The sequence below is a fragment of the Dipodomys ordii genome, unplaced genomic scaffold (genome assembly GCF_000151885.1).
Source record: "Dipodomys ordii isolate 6190 unplaced genomic scaffold, Dord_2.0 Scaffold26, whole genome shotgun sequence".
Classification (NCBI taxonomy): domain Eukaryota; kingdom Metazoa; phylum Chordata; class Mammalia; order Rodentia; family Heteromyidae; genus Dipodomys; species Dipodomys ordii.
The window spans coordinates 10,858,396-10,873,108 of NW_012267242.1; the positions used below are offsets into that span (position 1 = coordinate 10,858,396).

The following is a 14,713-nucleotide window of genomic DNA, read 5'->3' on the forward strand; positions in this document are numbered from 1 at the left end:
TTCAAGAGGTTGAGATCTGAGAATCGCAGTTTGAAGCCAAACCAAGCAAGAAAAGTCCCAGGACTCCTATCTCTAGTAAAACAGCTCAGAAAAAAGCTAGAAGTGGAGCTGTGGCCCAAGTGGTAGAGTGCTAGCTTTGAGCAAAAGAAGCTCAGGGACAGCGCCCAGTCCAAGTTCAAACCCAACACACACACACACACACAAAAAAGCTAGAAGTGGAGCTGTGGCCCAAGTGGTAGAGTGCTAGCTTTGAGCAAAAGAAGCTCAGGGACAGTGCCCAGTCCAAGTTCAAACCCAACACACACACACACACACAAACACACATCACCAAAAAAAAAAAAAAAAAATTAGGTTCAATTAAACCCTCATTAGCTATAAAACTACAAAATAATTAATGACCTCATTTTTCAATTACTTTCCCTAACTAGCAAAGGCATATAATATACGCAAACAACGCATTCCCCCCAACTAGTTAATTGGTGCTCACTGTAAAAATCAAATTAATTAATATGTATAAAAATAAAATCATTTATAATAATTCTAGAGATAAGTTAATATTTTGTTTGTAACATGATTCGGATAACATTGTACATACAAGTTTTGTTTTATTTTTTGTTTTGTGACTATGCCAGTCCTTGGGCTCAGGGCCTGGGCACTGTCTATGAGCTTTTTTTAATTTTGTAGATCATGGGGCTTGAACTCAGGGCCTGGGAGCTGTCCCTGAGCTCTACCACTTTGATCTCCAGCCCCACTTCTGGCTTTTTAGTGGCTAATTGGAGATAAGAGTCTCATAGACTTTTCTGCCCTCAATCCTCAGATCTCAACCTCCTGAGTAGCTAGGCTTAACAGGCATGAGCCACTGGCACCCAGCTGTTACTACTTTTTTAAATATAGCTGTTAGAACCTATTAAAAATGACCAATCTCACATTTTTATCCATTTACTTTTAATTTTTATGGCAACCCAATAATATTTTTAATATAATTTTAGTGTTATTATTAAGGTATTGTACAGACAGGTTACCATTTCATAAGTCCAGTGATTTTTTTCTTTTTTTGTCAGTCATAGGGCTTGAACTTAGGGCCTACGTGGTCTTCCTGAGCTCTTTGGCTTGTCAAGGCTAGCACTCTACCACTTTGAGCCACAGTTCAACTTCCAGCTTTTAGGTGGTTAATTGGAGATAAGAGTTTCACAGACTTCCTTGCACAGACTGGCTTCGAACTGTGATCCTCAGATCTCAGTCTCCTGAGTAGCTGGGATTACATGCATGATCCACCAGTACCTGTCCCAGTGATATTTTTAATATTATCATCAACCTCATTTTTTGATTCAGTTATTAAGGAATTTAAACAAGGGCTAGAAGATGGCTGAAGTGGTAATCACCTGTCCAGTAAGCATGAGGCTCAAATCCAGACCCCAGTACCATTACCACCAATGAAAAAAAAAAGAGGTTAAACATCTTTCCTAAAGTCATAATAAGTGTTTAAGCTAATAAGTGTTTAAGCTAGAACTGGACACAGTTGATTTCTAGTATGAACACCCTGATGAAATAATTTTTTGGAAAGATTTACCTAGCTGTGATTTTTTTAATAAAATTCCTTGCTTTTAGATGTTATTTAGGAGACAGGCAAAATATGAATCTGCCTATGGAGAAACATTGCAAACCAAAGCAGGAGAAAAACGAATTCAAAAATGAGGAATCATTTAGTTATTTTTGTCATTCCAAGATTATTAAGATAATTAAGAATAGTATTACTTTTGAATAAAAATGATCGATTTAATTAATTAGTGGTAGCTAGTAAGAGCTTGAAACACAGTTGAGAAAATTAGAAGCTGGTAAGAGGCTGATTCATGTTATCAACAGGTACATTATAGATTTCTACCTAAAGAAGTAACACTAGAAACTTGGATCTTCTCTTGTAACCACAAGTTGGATCCATCTCTGAATTATTTACAGAAAAATTAGGATACTATAACAGAATTTGCATTTCAAAGAGAAAGGGTTACAGAAAGCACTCTTCTTCATTATTGGGCATTTTAAGATCAGTTTGAAACCTTCACCTTCTCTGTAGAGATTTTCTGTGAGAATGTATTTCCCTCTTGCGACCAAAGTGTTAGATACTATTGTAGAAGCTATGATGGAGCTATTATCTGCCACTGATGAGCATTTATTTAGAGCTTATTTCATGTGTGAGGCTCTGTTCAAGATACTAGAAATAGGGCTGGGAAGGTGGCTCAGTGGTAGAGCGCTTACCTTGCATGCATGAGGCCCTGGGTTCGATTCCCCAGCACCACATGAGCAAAAAGAAAAAACGCCAAAAGTGGCACTGTGGCTCAAGTGGTAGAGCGCTAGCCTTGAGCTGAAGAACTGAGAGACAGCGCCTAGGCCCAGAGTTCAAAAAAAAAAAAAATGAAGATACTAGAAATAGGTTCTATACTTGTCAGATATTAATGTCTTATGAGAAAATAAACATAAATAATTCTATTAAGATCCTTCTTTTAAAACTGAACTTAAGAATTTAAGTATCATCTGATTCAAATTTTTTCATGCACTGTTAACATTTTTTAATTAAAAATAGCTTTCTATGCCACTGGTGTGGCTCACACCTGTAATCCTAGTTACTCAGGAGGCTGAGATCTAAGGATTGCAGTTTGAAGCCATCCAGAGCAGGAAAGTCCATGAGACTCTTATCTCCAATTAACTACTCAGAAAAAGCTAGAAGCGGCACTGTGATTCAAGTGCAAGAGCCCTAGCCTCAAAATAAAGAAGCTCATAGACAGTGCCTAGGCCCTGATTCAAGCCCCAGGACTGGCAAAAGAAAAAAAAGCTATTACAAAACTGTAACCCTATTCATTGGGTGAAATTTTAAGCATCCTGATTCAGTCATTTAGATGTGCCCATGAGTGTATACACTTTTTTTGGTCTTTTTGGTTTGGGTTTGTTTTAGATGGTCTTACTGTGTAGTCCAAGCTAGCCTAGGCTCAGTTTGCCTGCCTCAGCCTCTTAAATCTGGAATTATGGGAACTTACCACAAAACTCAGCTGTTTTTATTTAAAGGAAATAAACTGTACATGCGCTTTAAGAGCAAAATCACATTCTACTATTCAATTATTCTACAATTTATTTAAGCAATCCTTAGGGGTTCTTTAGTTCATTCAATAAGTAGTTATTGCATACCTACTATATTTTAGGAGTTACCTTGAAACTGAACATACAATGATAAAGCAAATATTGTCTGATATTAAGTCTTTGCAGTTTTCACTCTTACAGTTTATAATGTTGCTTTATATATGTCTTAATGTATTTATCCATTTGTTTTCTTAGTATAAGTAATGTTGAGATTGAAGGTGTGGCTCAGTTGGTGATTGCTAGCCAATGAGTGAAAGCATCTGGAACCAAGTTCAAAATGTAATAGACAAAAATGTAATAGAAAAGTAATGTACTAGACTGGGAATGTGGCTTCGTGGTACAGTGCACTTGCCTTGCATGTATGAAGCCCTAGGTTTGATTCCTCAGTACCACAAACAAAAAGCCGGAAGTGGCACTGTGGCACAAGTGGTAGAGTGCTAGCCTTGGGCAAAAGAAGCTCAGAGAGAGTGCCTAGGCCCTGGGTTCAAGCCCCAGGACTAGGAAAGAAAGAAAGAGAGAGGGAGGGAGGGAGGAAAGAAGAGAGGAAGGAAGGAAGGAAGGAAGGAAGGAAGGAAGGAAGGAAGGAAGGAAGGAAAAAGAAAAAGAAGGTATTATACACCAGACTGCTCACTTTACTAAATCTTCCTTCACCAAAAAAGTTGGAAGTGGAGCTGTGGCTCAAGTGGTAGAGCCCTACCTCTGAACCAAAAACAAAAAAGCTTAGAGACACCAAGCCTAGGCCCTAACTTCAAGCCCCAGTAACCAACACACACACACACAGAGTATAAAATGGAAGGAAAATATCAAACATTCTAATTATGTATACTATTTTCTAGTAATGTATGTACTTCATTATGACCTGAATCATCTACATTTGTTTGGCTTTGCTTTAATTTGGTTGTAGATAGTACTAGGGTCTGCACTTACTAGGCAGTTTTCTCCCACATAAGCATGCTCCCAGCCCTTACATTTATGATTTAATCATCCGGAAAAAATATCAAATGTTTTATCAATTTTAAGAAATAATAAAGATGGTAGAGCAATTGCCTAGCATATGTGCAACCATGGTTTTTGGATTTTTTTGCACTGTAATTGTTTATATAGTAAGCTATCTAATTGATTGTCCTTAGTACAATCCTGAGCTGTCATTCCTCTGCCCAAACTCTGTTCCCCAAAGTATCCTTCAGGACATAGACCCTTTCACTGGAATTATCATTAGAGCTTCTGGCCTTAAGTGGAACCTGTTATTTATAAGTCAACTTTTGATACCTTTGGTCTGGTAAAAGGCAGTGTATTACAGCAATAGGTCAGTATCAGACTACTTTCTTTAAATTCCAGTTTTGACATATGTCCTTTTATAGAACCCTAAGTTAATTTTTTAGCCTTTTTGTGCCTCAGCTTTCTCAGCAGTAAAATGGAGATACTAACAGCTTTATCCCGCTGTTGTGATGATTAGACGATATGCTATTTGTAAGTTGCTTCGAGGAGATCAGGCCCATGATAAGCAGCCGATAGAGGCCACTTGTTATTGCTGCTGCTGCTATTACTATATTTAATTTGGAGAAAGTAACGCTAAAAAGACAGGATCTTCATCCTTGCCATCTCTTTCATGACCCTTACATCCAAATCACTTGTCTTAAGAACTTTTCTCCTTCCTTTAACATAATTCAGTGGCAGATATCATATAATTTCTGGAGGATATACACCAAGGCAGTGAAGGTACTGTGAAGGTAGTCCATATGCCAAATGGCCATTATGTTCTGTGAGAAGAAAAATTGTTAGTAGTTCCATTTCCATTTGCGCTCACTTCAAATGTTCCCCTTAAGGCCCCCAGAGTGAGTGCCTCTATAATTAAAGACTTACAGAGAGTCTTTAGCTCTGCAGTTGTTATGGCTGTGTTATTTAGAGCCTTATTTCATGTTGGGTGTTTTTTGTTTGTTTTATAATAGCCACGTTCTACCCTTGTAGTTGTGGTTATTCTGACAAATGATGTTGTCTTGACTGTGTATGCTCTGTGGTAAGAATACACATTTATAGGTCTTTTTATTCTCAGATGATAACCTTTTAGACCTCTGTGTGACTGATAGTATGGGCAGTTCTTTTCCTGAGGAGTCTGTGTGCGGTCCTGTGGGCTTAACTTCCTCCTTCCTCTTCACAGGACTCTCCAAAAAGCATTCTTGCACAATAGTGGATGTATGCAGAATCCCACTGTTGGCTTTTTTGTCCTGTTTCTTCTCCATGAACAAAAAGAATAGGGCCGAGGACTCCTATTGGTTTTCTTGTTGTGTTTTGCTTTGGTTTGTTTTCGGTTTTTTATTCTCCTTCATGCTCTTCCCTCTGCCTTTCATGCTACACTTTTTCCCACCCTTAAAATTTGGTTCTCTCCCACTTCTTTTGTCCTCCCTCCTTGTCTCCTCCTTGTCTTTCCTTTCTCTCCTTCTGTTTCTCCTTCTCCTTCTTCTCCCCCTCTCCTCCCTTCCTCCTCTCTTCCCTCTCTCTTCTAAACGATACTAAACTACACCTCCATCCCTCTGTCCCTCTGTTTTGTATAGCAGAATTCTGAGTTGTTTATACTTACCATCTCCTATTCCTCCCTCGAATACTTTCTTAAACTCACATTGTTCCTCACATTGCTCCTGTTGTGTATGATCCCCAGAGACTTCTGCTTGGCTAATCCCAGAATCAATTGTGAGTCCTCATTTTATTTGACCTGCAAGCAGCATTTAACCCAATCAGTCCCCTCACTTAGAAATCGTTTCATTTCTTCTACAGTGATGGCAACAGACCCCAGAATCTCACAAGTACTAAGCAAGTGTTCTACCCCTCAGCCCCCAGGAACTATACTCTCCTGCCTTCTCCATCATTGGCAGTATTTCTCTGTCTCTTCTGCTTTCTCCTTTTTTTTAGTATCTCTGAGACTTGGTCATTAGACTGTCTCCCTTTATCTTCACACCCACTCCCTTGGCAATCCTCTCTGGCTTCCTGGCTATTTTCAATTTTCTCACTCTCCTGCTGATTCTAGCCTGAAGCTTTTTAAACCTTAACATTCCTTGTATTTGGGGCCACAAAATCTTTGCTGTGGGAGACGATCCTTTGTATTTAGGATGTTCAACTGAAGCGCGGGCTTCTACCCACGAGCTGCCAGGAGCAAGCCACCAGTTATGATAACTAAACTGGCTCCAGACATGGCCACATATCCCTTAGGAGTAAATCACTAACCGCCAACTGAGAACCCTGTTTCTAATCTGAACTGCTGCCCCAAACTTCACACTTGTATACAGTCTACTTGACATTTATACTTGAATGTCTAATAAACATTCACACTTAACATGATCAAAAACAAACATTTGGTTAGGGGTGTAGCATGCCCAAGGCCCTGAGTTTAATCTCCAGCAGTGTGTGTGTGTGTGTGTGTGTGTGTGTACATACACATCTTCCTAAATACAATTGTCCTCCAGACTTCCTATAATTCTATAAGCCTTTCTGGAATCTAATGTCGGGTCTCCACCACCACTCAAGTCCAAGTGCCATTATTTCCAATGATAATTAGTATTACTGCCCCCAGTAGTCTCTTAGTATTTCTGTAGAGCAATCTTGTGAAAATGGGAAAGTAGAGATAGGATCTCAGACTATGGCAAAAGAAGAAGACTAGCTTAAAGATAAACTAAAGCAGAAAGGGCTTGGGTTGTGTCTGGAAGGGTGGAGTGCTCGCCTAGAAATCTAAGACTCTGAGTTCAAACCTTAGTACCACCAAAACAGAAAGAAAATGTGTAATTCAGGCTATGTGACAAGCTGTGCAAAACCCTACAGATGCCCCTCATCTTTACCCAAAGTGAAAATTGAAAGCCTTACAAGGACTAGTAGGTCTACACAATCTCACCTTCATTTTCAACTGTCCTCTGTTTCATCTCTCTGATCTTATCTCTTATGGCCAATACCTTTCTCCCTTCAGCAATAGCTGCCTCTTTTCCATTCCTTGAACCCTCTGGTCCTCAGTGCCTTTGTCCTAAGATAAAACTCTGATACCTCATTCAGGTCTTATCTCAAATGTTATTTCTCAGTGAGGCCTTTTCTGGAAAACTGGATTTAAAAATCTTATTCCAACATCTCCAGTTCTTTAAATCTGTTTCATTTTTCTGGGCAGCATTCACTTCATATTATATGGTGGCTCAGTGGTAGAGCGCTTGCCTTGCATCCCTGAGGCCCTGGGTTCGATTCCTCAGCACCACATAAGCAAAAAGAAAAAAGCCGGAAGTGGCGCTGTGGCTCAAGTGGTAGAGTGCTAGCCTTGAGCTGAAGAGCTGAGGGACAGCACCCAGGCCCAGAGTTCAGGCCCCACGACCGGACCAAAAACAAAACAAAACAAAACATGATACCTGGCCTTTTATCCCAACACTATCATTTCCAAACAGGAAGACTTCTATGTGCTTTAATTTCTTTGTAAAGTGGAAAAGCTTCTAGCTTATTAACACTTACCTACGAATTAATTTTATCTTGTTCACTCCCCATTGGAATATAAATTCCTGGGGCTTGAACTCAGGGCCTGGGCACTGTCCCTGGGCTTTTTTATTTTTGTCAGTCATGGACTTGAACTCTGAGCCTGAGCACTGTCCCTCAGTTCTTCAGCTCAAGGCTAGCACTCTACCACTTGAGCCACAGTTCCACTTCCCTGAATCCTTATGTATTTCATTATTCTATTCAGATTTTGGATTCCTTTGGTGTTTATGATGTAAGCAATTCACATGGAATTTTGCCTGCCTGCCTGCCTTGCCTTTCCTTTCCCTCTCCCTCCCTCCCTCCCTCCCTTCCTTCCTTCCATCCTTCTTTCGTTCCCTTTCTCTCTCTGTGTATGTGCATATGCCAGTCCTGGGGACTTAAACTCAGGGTCTGGCACTGTCCCTGATTGTTTTCACTCAAAACTAGTGCTCTACCACTTGAGCCACAGATCTACCTCTAGCTTTTTATTGGTTCATTAGAAATAAGAGTCTCAAAGATTTGTCTGCCTACACTAGCTCTAAACTTCAGTCTTCATATCTCAGCCTCCTAAGTAGCTAAGATTACAATCGTGAGTGCCCTTATTTTTCTTCTTCTTCATTGTCGTCATCTTCTTCTCTCCTCTTCTCCTTCTTCTCCCTTCTCCCTTCTTTCTCCTTTCTTCTTTTTTTTTTTTTTTGTTGGTTGTGGGACTTGAACTCTGGGCCTGGGCACTGTCCCTCAGCTCTTCAGCTCAAGGCTAGTACTCTACCACTTGAGCCACAGCGCCACTTCCAGTTTTCTGGTGGTTTATTAGCGATAAGAGTCTTGGGCTGGGAAGGTGGCTCAGTGGTAGAGCTCTCACCTTGCATGCCTGAGGCCCTGGGTTCGATTCCTCAGCACCACATAAGCAAAAAGAAAAAAGCCAGAAGTGGCGCTGTGGCTCAAATGGTAGAGCACTCACCTTGAGCCGAGGAGCTGAGGGACAGTGCCCAGGCCCAGAGTTCAGGCCCCACAACCAGACCCAAAAAATAAAAAGAGTCTCACAGACTTTCCTGGCTTTAAACTGGATCCTCGAATCTCAGACTCCTGTGTAGCTAGGATTACAGGCGTGAGCCACGGGCACCCAGCTCTTCTTGTCTTTTTTGTCTGTCGTGGGACTTGGACTCAGAGCCTGGATGCTGTCGCTAAGTTTTGTCATTCAAGGCTAGTGCTCTACCACTTTGAGCGTTAGTGCCACTTCTGGTTCTGATGGTTAATTGAAGATGAGAGTCTCATGGACTTTCCTACTTGGGCTGGGTTTGAACTGCCATCCTCAGAGCTCAGCCTCCTGAGTAGCTAGGATTACAGGCATGAACCACTGGCTCCCTGCTTTGAAATTATTTCTTAAGTGATACATAAATAAAGTTTTTATGTCCTTATGGAATACCATGTGATGTTTCAATACATGTAAACAATGTTTAAGTCAGAATGTGTCTCTTCAAGCAGTTTATTTCTCTTTCTTTCTTTCTTTCTTTTTTTCTTTTTTTTTTGGGGGGGGGTCCGGTCGTGGGGCCTGAACTCTGGGCCTGGGCACTGTCCCTCAGCTCTTCAGTTCAAGGCTAGCGCTTTACCACTTGAGCCACAGCACCACTTCCAGCTTTTTTCTTTTTGCTTATGTGGTGCTGAGGAATCGAACCCAGGGCCTCATGCATGCAAGGTGAGAGCTCTACCACTGAGCCACCTTCCCAGCCCTAGCTTTTTTTTTTTAAAAGAGTTGGTAACACGTGCCAGTAATTCCACGTACTTGGAAGGTGGAGATAAAGGCATGGAGCTTGGCCCAAGGGCTAAAGTATTTCCCTAGCTAGCAAGCCCTGAGTTCAATCTCCAGTACTACCAAAATAAGATATAGATATGTATGTATGTATGTATGTGTGTGTGTATGTATGTATAGTGCATTTCAGCATACCTTCTTGAGTACCTTTGCTAAGTAAGCCCTGGAGGAACTTTGAGGTTTACTTTGTAAAGCTAGGGGTGATTTTCTCCAACCACTTTACTTCCTCTTTGTAGAACAGAGAAAGCACCCCTGAGAACAGTACCAAACTAAGAGAAGCCATAGTGTTTATCCACCATTAGCCTCCCATACTTCTCTGTTTATACCTCAGTTATTTATGGGCCTCTCACTGAGATTGCCTTAAGGTGGGAACCATAAGAGGTATTCATCCATACACCCAGTCCAGTGCAGACTCACAAGGATGCTCAGTAATCATTTGTTAAATGTGAATTTAACTGAAGTGAATTGGGTTCTAGTATCAGGGATTTTTTAGTTTTCTTTTTTAAAGTAAGCTTTATATAAAACATCTAAAAAAGAAAATTCACTTTTTTGTTTGTTTTTAAACATAGTCTAAATTTAGAGTTCAGCTTCCAATATGTTCATTGCCCATATTTTTAAAGCATTCTGCGCAATGACTCATCAAAGTACCTAAATAGATACTTTTTGAAAAGTCACAATGGCCTTAGGAAACAAAATTAGGTTTGGCAAATAAAATGTTTTCCCTCTGCAATCAAGAATATGGAGACTTATTGAAATACAGAGGAGGATCGTCAAGTATAATTTTAGCAAAGGTGTTTTGTTTTGTTTCTTTTTTTTCCCCCTTTTCAGAAAAGTTGAAAGTGAAGCAAAGATCACCTGAGGAATCCCTGCAGGGGCTCTCCTCCTCAGGATGTTGTAGCGCGCTGCTGACAGTTCATTCTAGACCCAAATATCAGACCAGTCAGTACTTCCTGCATGCTAGTCATGAGGCTCTTTTTATGTCCTTCAGTGGCATGAATAACATACTCTATTTTTAGTGATGGCTTTGTTTTTCCTTTAAGTAATCTCATATCTCCTTATCAGTTTCCTAGAGGAAGTTCTGTCTTCTGGACTACACAGCAGAGGCAGGGAGAGCTCTCAAGTCACCTCGAGGTCAGCAAGCAGAAGATGAAATGGTGACAGAGAGTGGGTCTGATGGCACAGGTTCCCCTCCTGCTTGCTCCACAGGCCTTCCCTGATGGCCAGCCAGCCTGCCTGCTGGTTCCTGAACGGCCGGCGAGCATCAAGACTGAGGATAAGCTGAGAAGTTGAAACCCACCCCAACCCACTTTCTCTCAGTTTCCTTATCAAATAAATGTTTCTTTGTATATTTGATAGCACAATCACTCTCCTGTCTGATAGATTTTGTTGAGATCCTATTTGGGAAAAGGATTATCAGAGCCGAGAGGCCTGAAAAAGAGCCAGCTGAGGTACATACCTCCCTCTTCAATTTCCTCTCTTCCCTTGGCCCTTTCTTCTTCCCATTCACCACATCCCTGTATAACTCATTTCAGAGACCTCACCGTGTTTCTGGAGAGAACCATGGAAAAGGTATTTGTCCCCATGTTGCAATTTTCTGTGGCACTGAGAAACTATGACTGACTACAATAAAACTTCATTTTGTGGAAATATGAGTGATTTTCTTTCTTGGGATTCATTTATGGGAATTCAGGAAGTAAGGTTTGAGATGGCTTCATGCCGAACGCAATGAAGGCATTGCCTCTACCTGGAAGATATTTAAAGTATACCAAAGCAGATAATAAATGCTGGTCTCAATTTTGCTTCTCTTGAAAGCAGTAAAAAGCAATGGTATAATCATAGCAAAAATAGCAGAGCTCAGTCCTCTTCCAGTTCTCTATAAGGTGTGTATGAGTTTAAATGTTAACAAATATTCCCTGGCATGGGACAATCTGTGATCAAGTTTATGTCATATTTACACGGCATTGGGAATGGTGGTGCCTCAGCTTCCTCATCCACAGAACAGGAGTAATAATACTTTTCTCATGAGATTGCAAGAGATGAGGCAGTACACTAATATTGACAAGGCTGATTCCATTATTACTGGCCCTCTATTTTTCCTCTCTAAAAACATTTTAATTAAGGTTTTGTATGTTTTTAATAACCCTCTCCCCCACAGATTGAAATGCCCTGACCAAAACCGCACTCCTGTTTACAAAAGCCAAGAGGATGTTTTGAAACAACTGTTTCAATAACAGTTTCTACTCAGGAAACTTGTAGTCAGCAATTCACAAGATTTTACCTGTAATCATGTCCTTTTCCTAAGTGGAGTTACTTATGAAAACTCAATTGAAGCACAAAGCCACTGGCAGGGATGTCTTATGCATGAACGTATTTAGGAGGTAACCCTACCATGATTCCTCCCAGTGTCTTATCTCCCTCAAAGAGAAAAGTGGCTTGAACTATTTCTGAGATTTGTGCGTATGGTTGTGTCAAGCTCACTGAGGAGACAGTGTTATAAAAATGTGTAAAGGAACCTAGATGTGCCTCATTCACATTTCTCACTTAAGCACTGAACTTTGGAAAACTGTCCTACATAGAGCCAAATTTATGTGCCATAACGTTCACCTGGTAAGAGAGAAGTCAGCATGATGAACAAGTCAGAGGAAGACTATAGCATGTGGGAAGAGGGGCGAGTGGCCAGAGGGGCAAGGTAAGAGAAGGTAGGGAGAGGACTAGAGGATGGAGCTGTGCAGTACTGCCAGTTAATAGGAGGGAGAAAGCCAGAGATTTATGTAACATCTCAAGGAGCAGACAGGCAGAGAAGGTTCTTCAGCCCACATGCATCTGCTCTAGAATCTGAAAATTACTTTGGAGGGTTATTTTTTATGGGTCCCTCTGCCTGATGTTTACAGGGCCCAGCTCCTCTCTGATAGAGCGCGCGAGGAGCACAGGACCTTACATCTAGGAGGTCCTCAAGCATTACTGACTAAATGAAACCTACTGGAAAAACGGAAGATGGGGGAAGTCATGAATTACTTCTTCCCCCATAAGCCAAAAGTCATCTAAATAATGTAGACTTTTTTTTTCTTTGTGGTGCTCATAATTGGGTCCAGGACCTCCTGCATGCTAGACAAGTGTTCCTCTACTGAGTTAATTCCAACCCCTATTAAACTATAGATCCAAGCTATTCCTATTTGTCTGACCAACATGCCCTCAAAGAGTCATGCAGTAGGGGGCTGGGAAGGTGGCTCAGTGATAGAGCGCTTACCTTGCATGCTCGAGGCCCGGGGTTCCATTCCTCAGCACCACATAAGCAAAAAGAAAAAAGCCGGAAGTGGCGCTGTGGCTCAAGTGGTAGAGCGCTAGCCTTGAGCTGAAGAGTTGAGGGACAGCGCCCAGGCCCAGAGTTCAGGCCCCACGACCCCCCCCCAAAAAGTCATGCAGTATACTTTCCTTACATTATTCTGCTTCCTCATATATAAAATATCCTGGACTTCTTTTTAATGTGTCCCACCTTATTTATTTACCATACTGGGGATTGGACCTAAGACCTCTAATTTGCTAGACAAGAAGTTTACTACTTGAGCCATGCTCCCCAGCGCTTTTTGGGATAGGGAAGGGACGGTTTAGAAAATGTGTGCTGTATGTATGTGTTGGTGCTTTGCACACATGCACATGCATCTGTGTCTCCCTGCAGGCTCGAGTCAGAAAGGCTGGATTTAGCCAGTAACTTGTTTAAATTTGAGCATGTCAGTGGATTCATTACACCCTGTTTCCTCATTTCCCATGAGACTATTCATACTCACTCTATATGCTTCACAAGGTGGCACTAAAGCCTTTCCATGACATAGAAAAATATTTTGAAAGGATAAAGTTCTACAACTCATCTTAAACAGGAAAATTAATTCCTATGACTAAGGGAAGGAGACAGCAGTATCACTGGATTAGGAGGAAAGGTGGATCTAAGAACACACAGGATGCCTAATTCAACGGATGCCAGAAAAAGCCAAAGAACCCTCTACCTCTCACATCATAAATTTAACCACTCTTTTTAAATCTTGAGATGTCTCCAGAATGTTTGCCCTCTTTCTCCTGCTCTGTACCAAATATTCTTATTCATTTTCTAGTAATTATGTACCTACATACACAGAATATGCATGTAAGATGATGTTTTTATCAGTTTATTATCATACTTAGCCCTAAAGGACAATAATTTTGTTTTCTAAGGTCTTTCCCTGGGCATCTTACATGGCCACCTAACTTCCCTTGTTGATAGAATGTTTGTCTCTCAGTATCCACAAGTGGATGAACAGGGACTTAAAAATATTCAATGACTTGACCAAAGGCCACAGGGGTAAAGACACGGCCACACAGACGGGTTTTCCCCCACCTGTCTTGCCATCAAACACGTACTGAAACATGAAGTTACTAAGCCACACCCCGCAGGCTCTGAGGCAGTTTGGGGTCAGAAGGGTCAACAGAGGTCTCCAGTTAAGAGTACCCTCTAGATATGGAGCCCATCCTTCCACTGGACTCCAACAGACAGACGAAGGGAATGGTCATGGCAGAGCATCAGGGAGATAGCCAAGAAGTGAGCCATACTTGGAGCCTCATGCTGTGTACACATATTATCTGTACACATGTATTATGTGTATACATATGTACACGTGTATGTGTACATACATATATATCCCTGGTATAAAGGGTCCTGGCTCTGAAGACAAGAGTTCTCTTGCCAGCACTTACGCATCCGCAGATCTCTCAGCCTTCCTGTACCTCGCTTGTCTGCCCATGACATGGAGACCGTCATAAGATGTTCCTTATACTGGGGACTTATTCTCCTGAGGCTCAATAAGGCTTTGTAAACTGGAAGCGATATGTATTAATAACAACAACTTTTCTCCCAATCTATTCCAACAGCATAGCCTCGGAAGCATAAAACTTTTCTCTAACACCTGACCTGCTCAGACCATTCTCTACCACCCAGAAGGCGTCTGGGTGGCGCTTCTGTTTTTGTTTGGGTTTGGGAGGCAGATGATCTCCACCTCGGTTATCCAGGCTCTTCCCAAATCCGCGAGTCTCTATGATCCACCGGGTCTGCGGGGCTGGGCGACTGGGCAGATCCGGGTCTGCCCATTTCACCCCACCTCCGGCTGGGCTGGGATCTGGGAGCGGGTCTCCTCGGGGATCAGGTCCGCCAGCCTCCCCCCGGATGAGTCAGAAACAAAGACGGGGGGTGGGGGGAGCGGGGGAGCGCACTGGCTGCGGCTCCGCGATTCGCCCTTTATTCTGAACTCGCAACGTCAGCGGGCCCGCGGA

The 14,713-nt window shown here is 41.7% G+C and overlaps 1 protein-coding gene across 2 annotated transcripts in view; it reads left to right on the forward strand.

Annotated features, from left to right (window-relative positions):
- Positions 1-11,062, forward strand: part of Vps45 (vacuolar protein sorting 45 homolog (S. cerevisiae)) — a 49,989-nt gene extending 38,927 nt beyond the window's left edge. Inside the window, exon 15 of one of the 2 annotated variants that reach the window (XM_013015341.1) lies at positions 10,478-11,062. In XM_013015341.1, coding sequence (XP_012870795.1) covers positions 10,478-10,565 — 88 coding nt within the window. In that variant the 3' untranslated portion in view covers positions 10,566-11,062. The remainder of the gene's footprint in view (positions 1-10,477) is intronic. The other variant, XM_013015342.1, reaches the window with a different exon arrangement.
- The last annotated feature ends 3,651 nt before the right edge of the window (positions 11,063-14,713 follow it).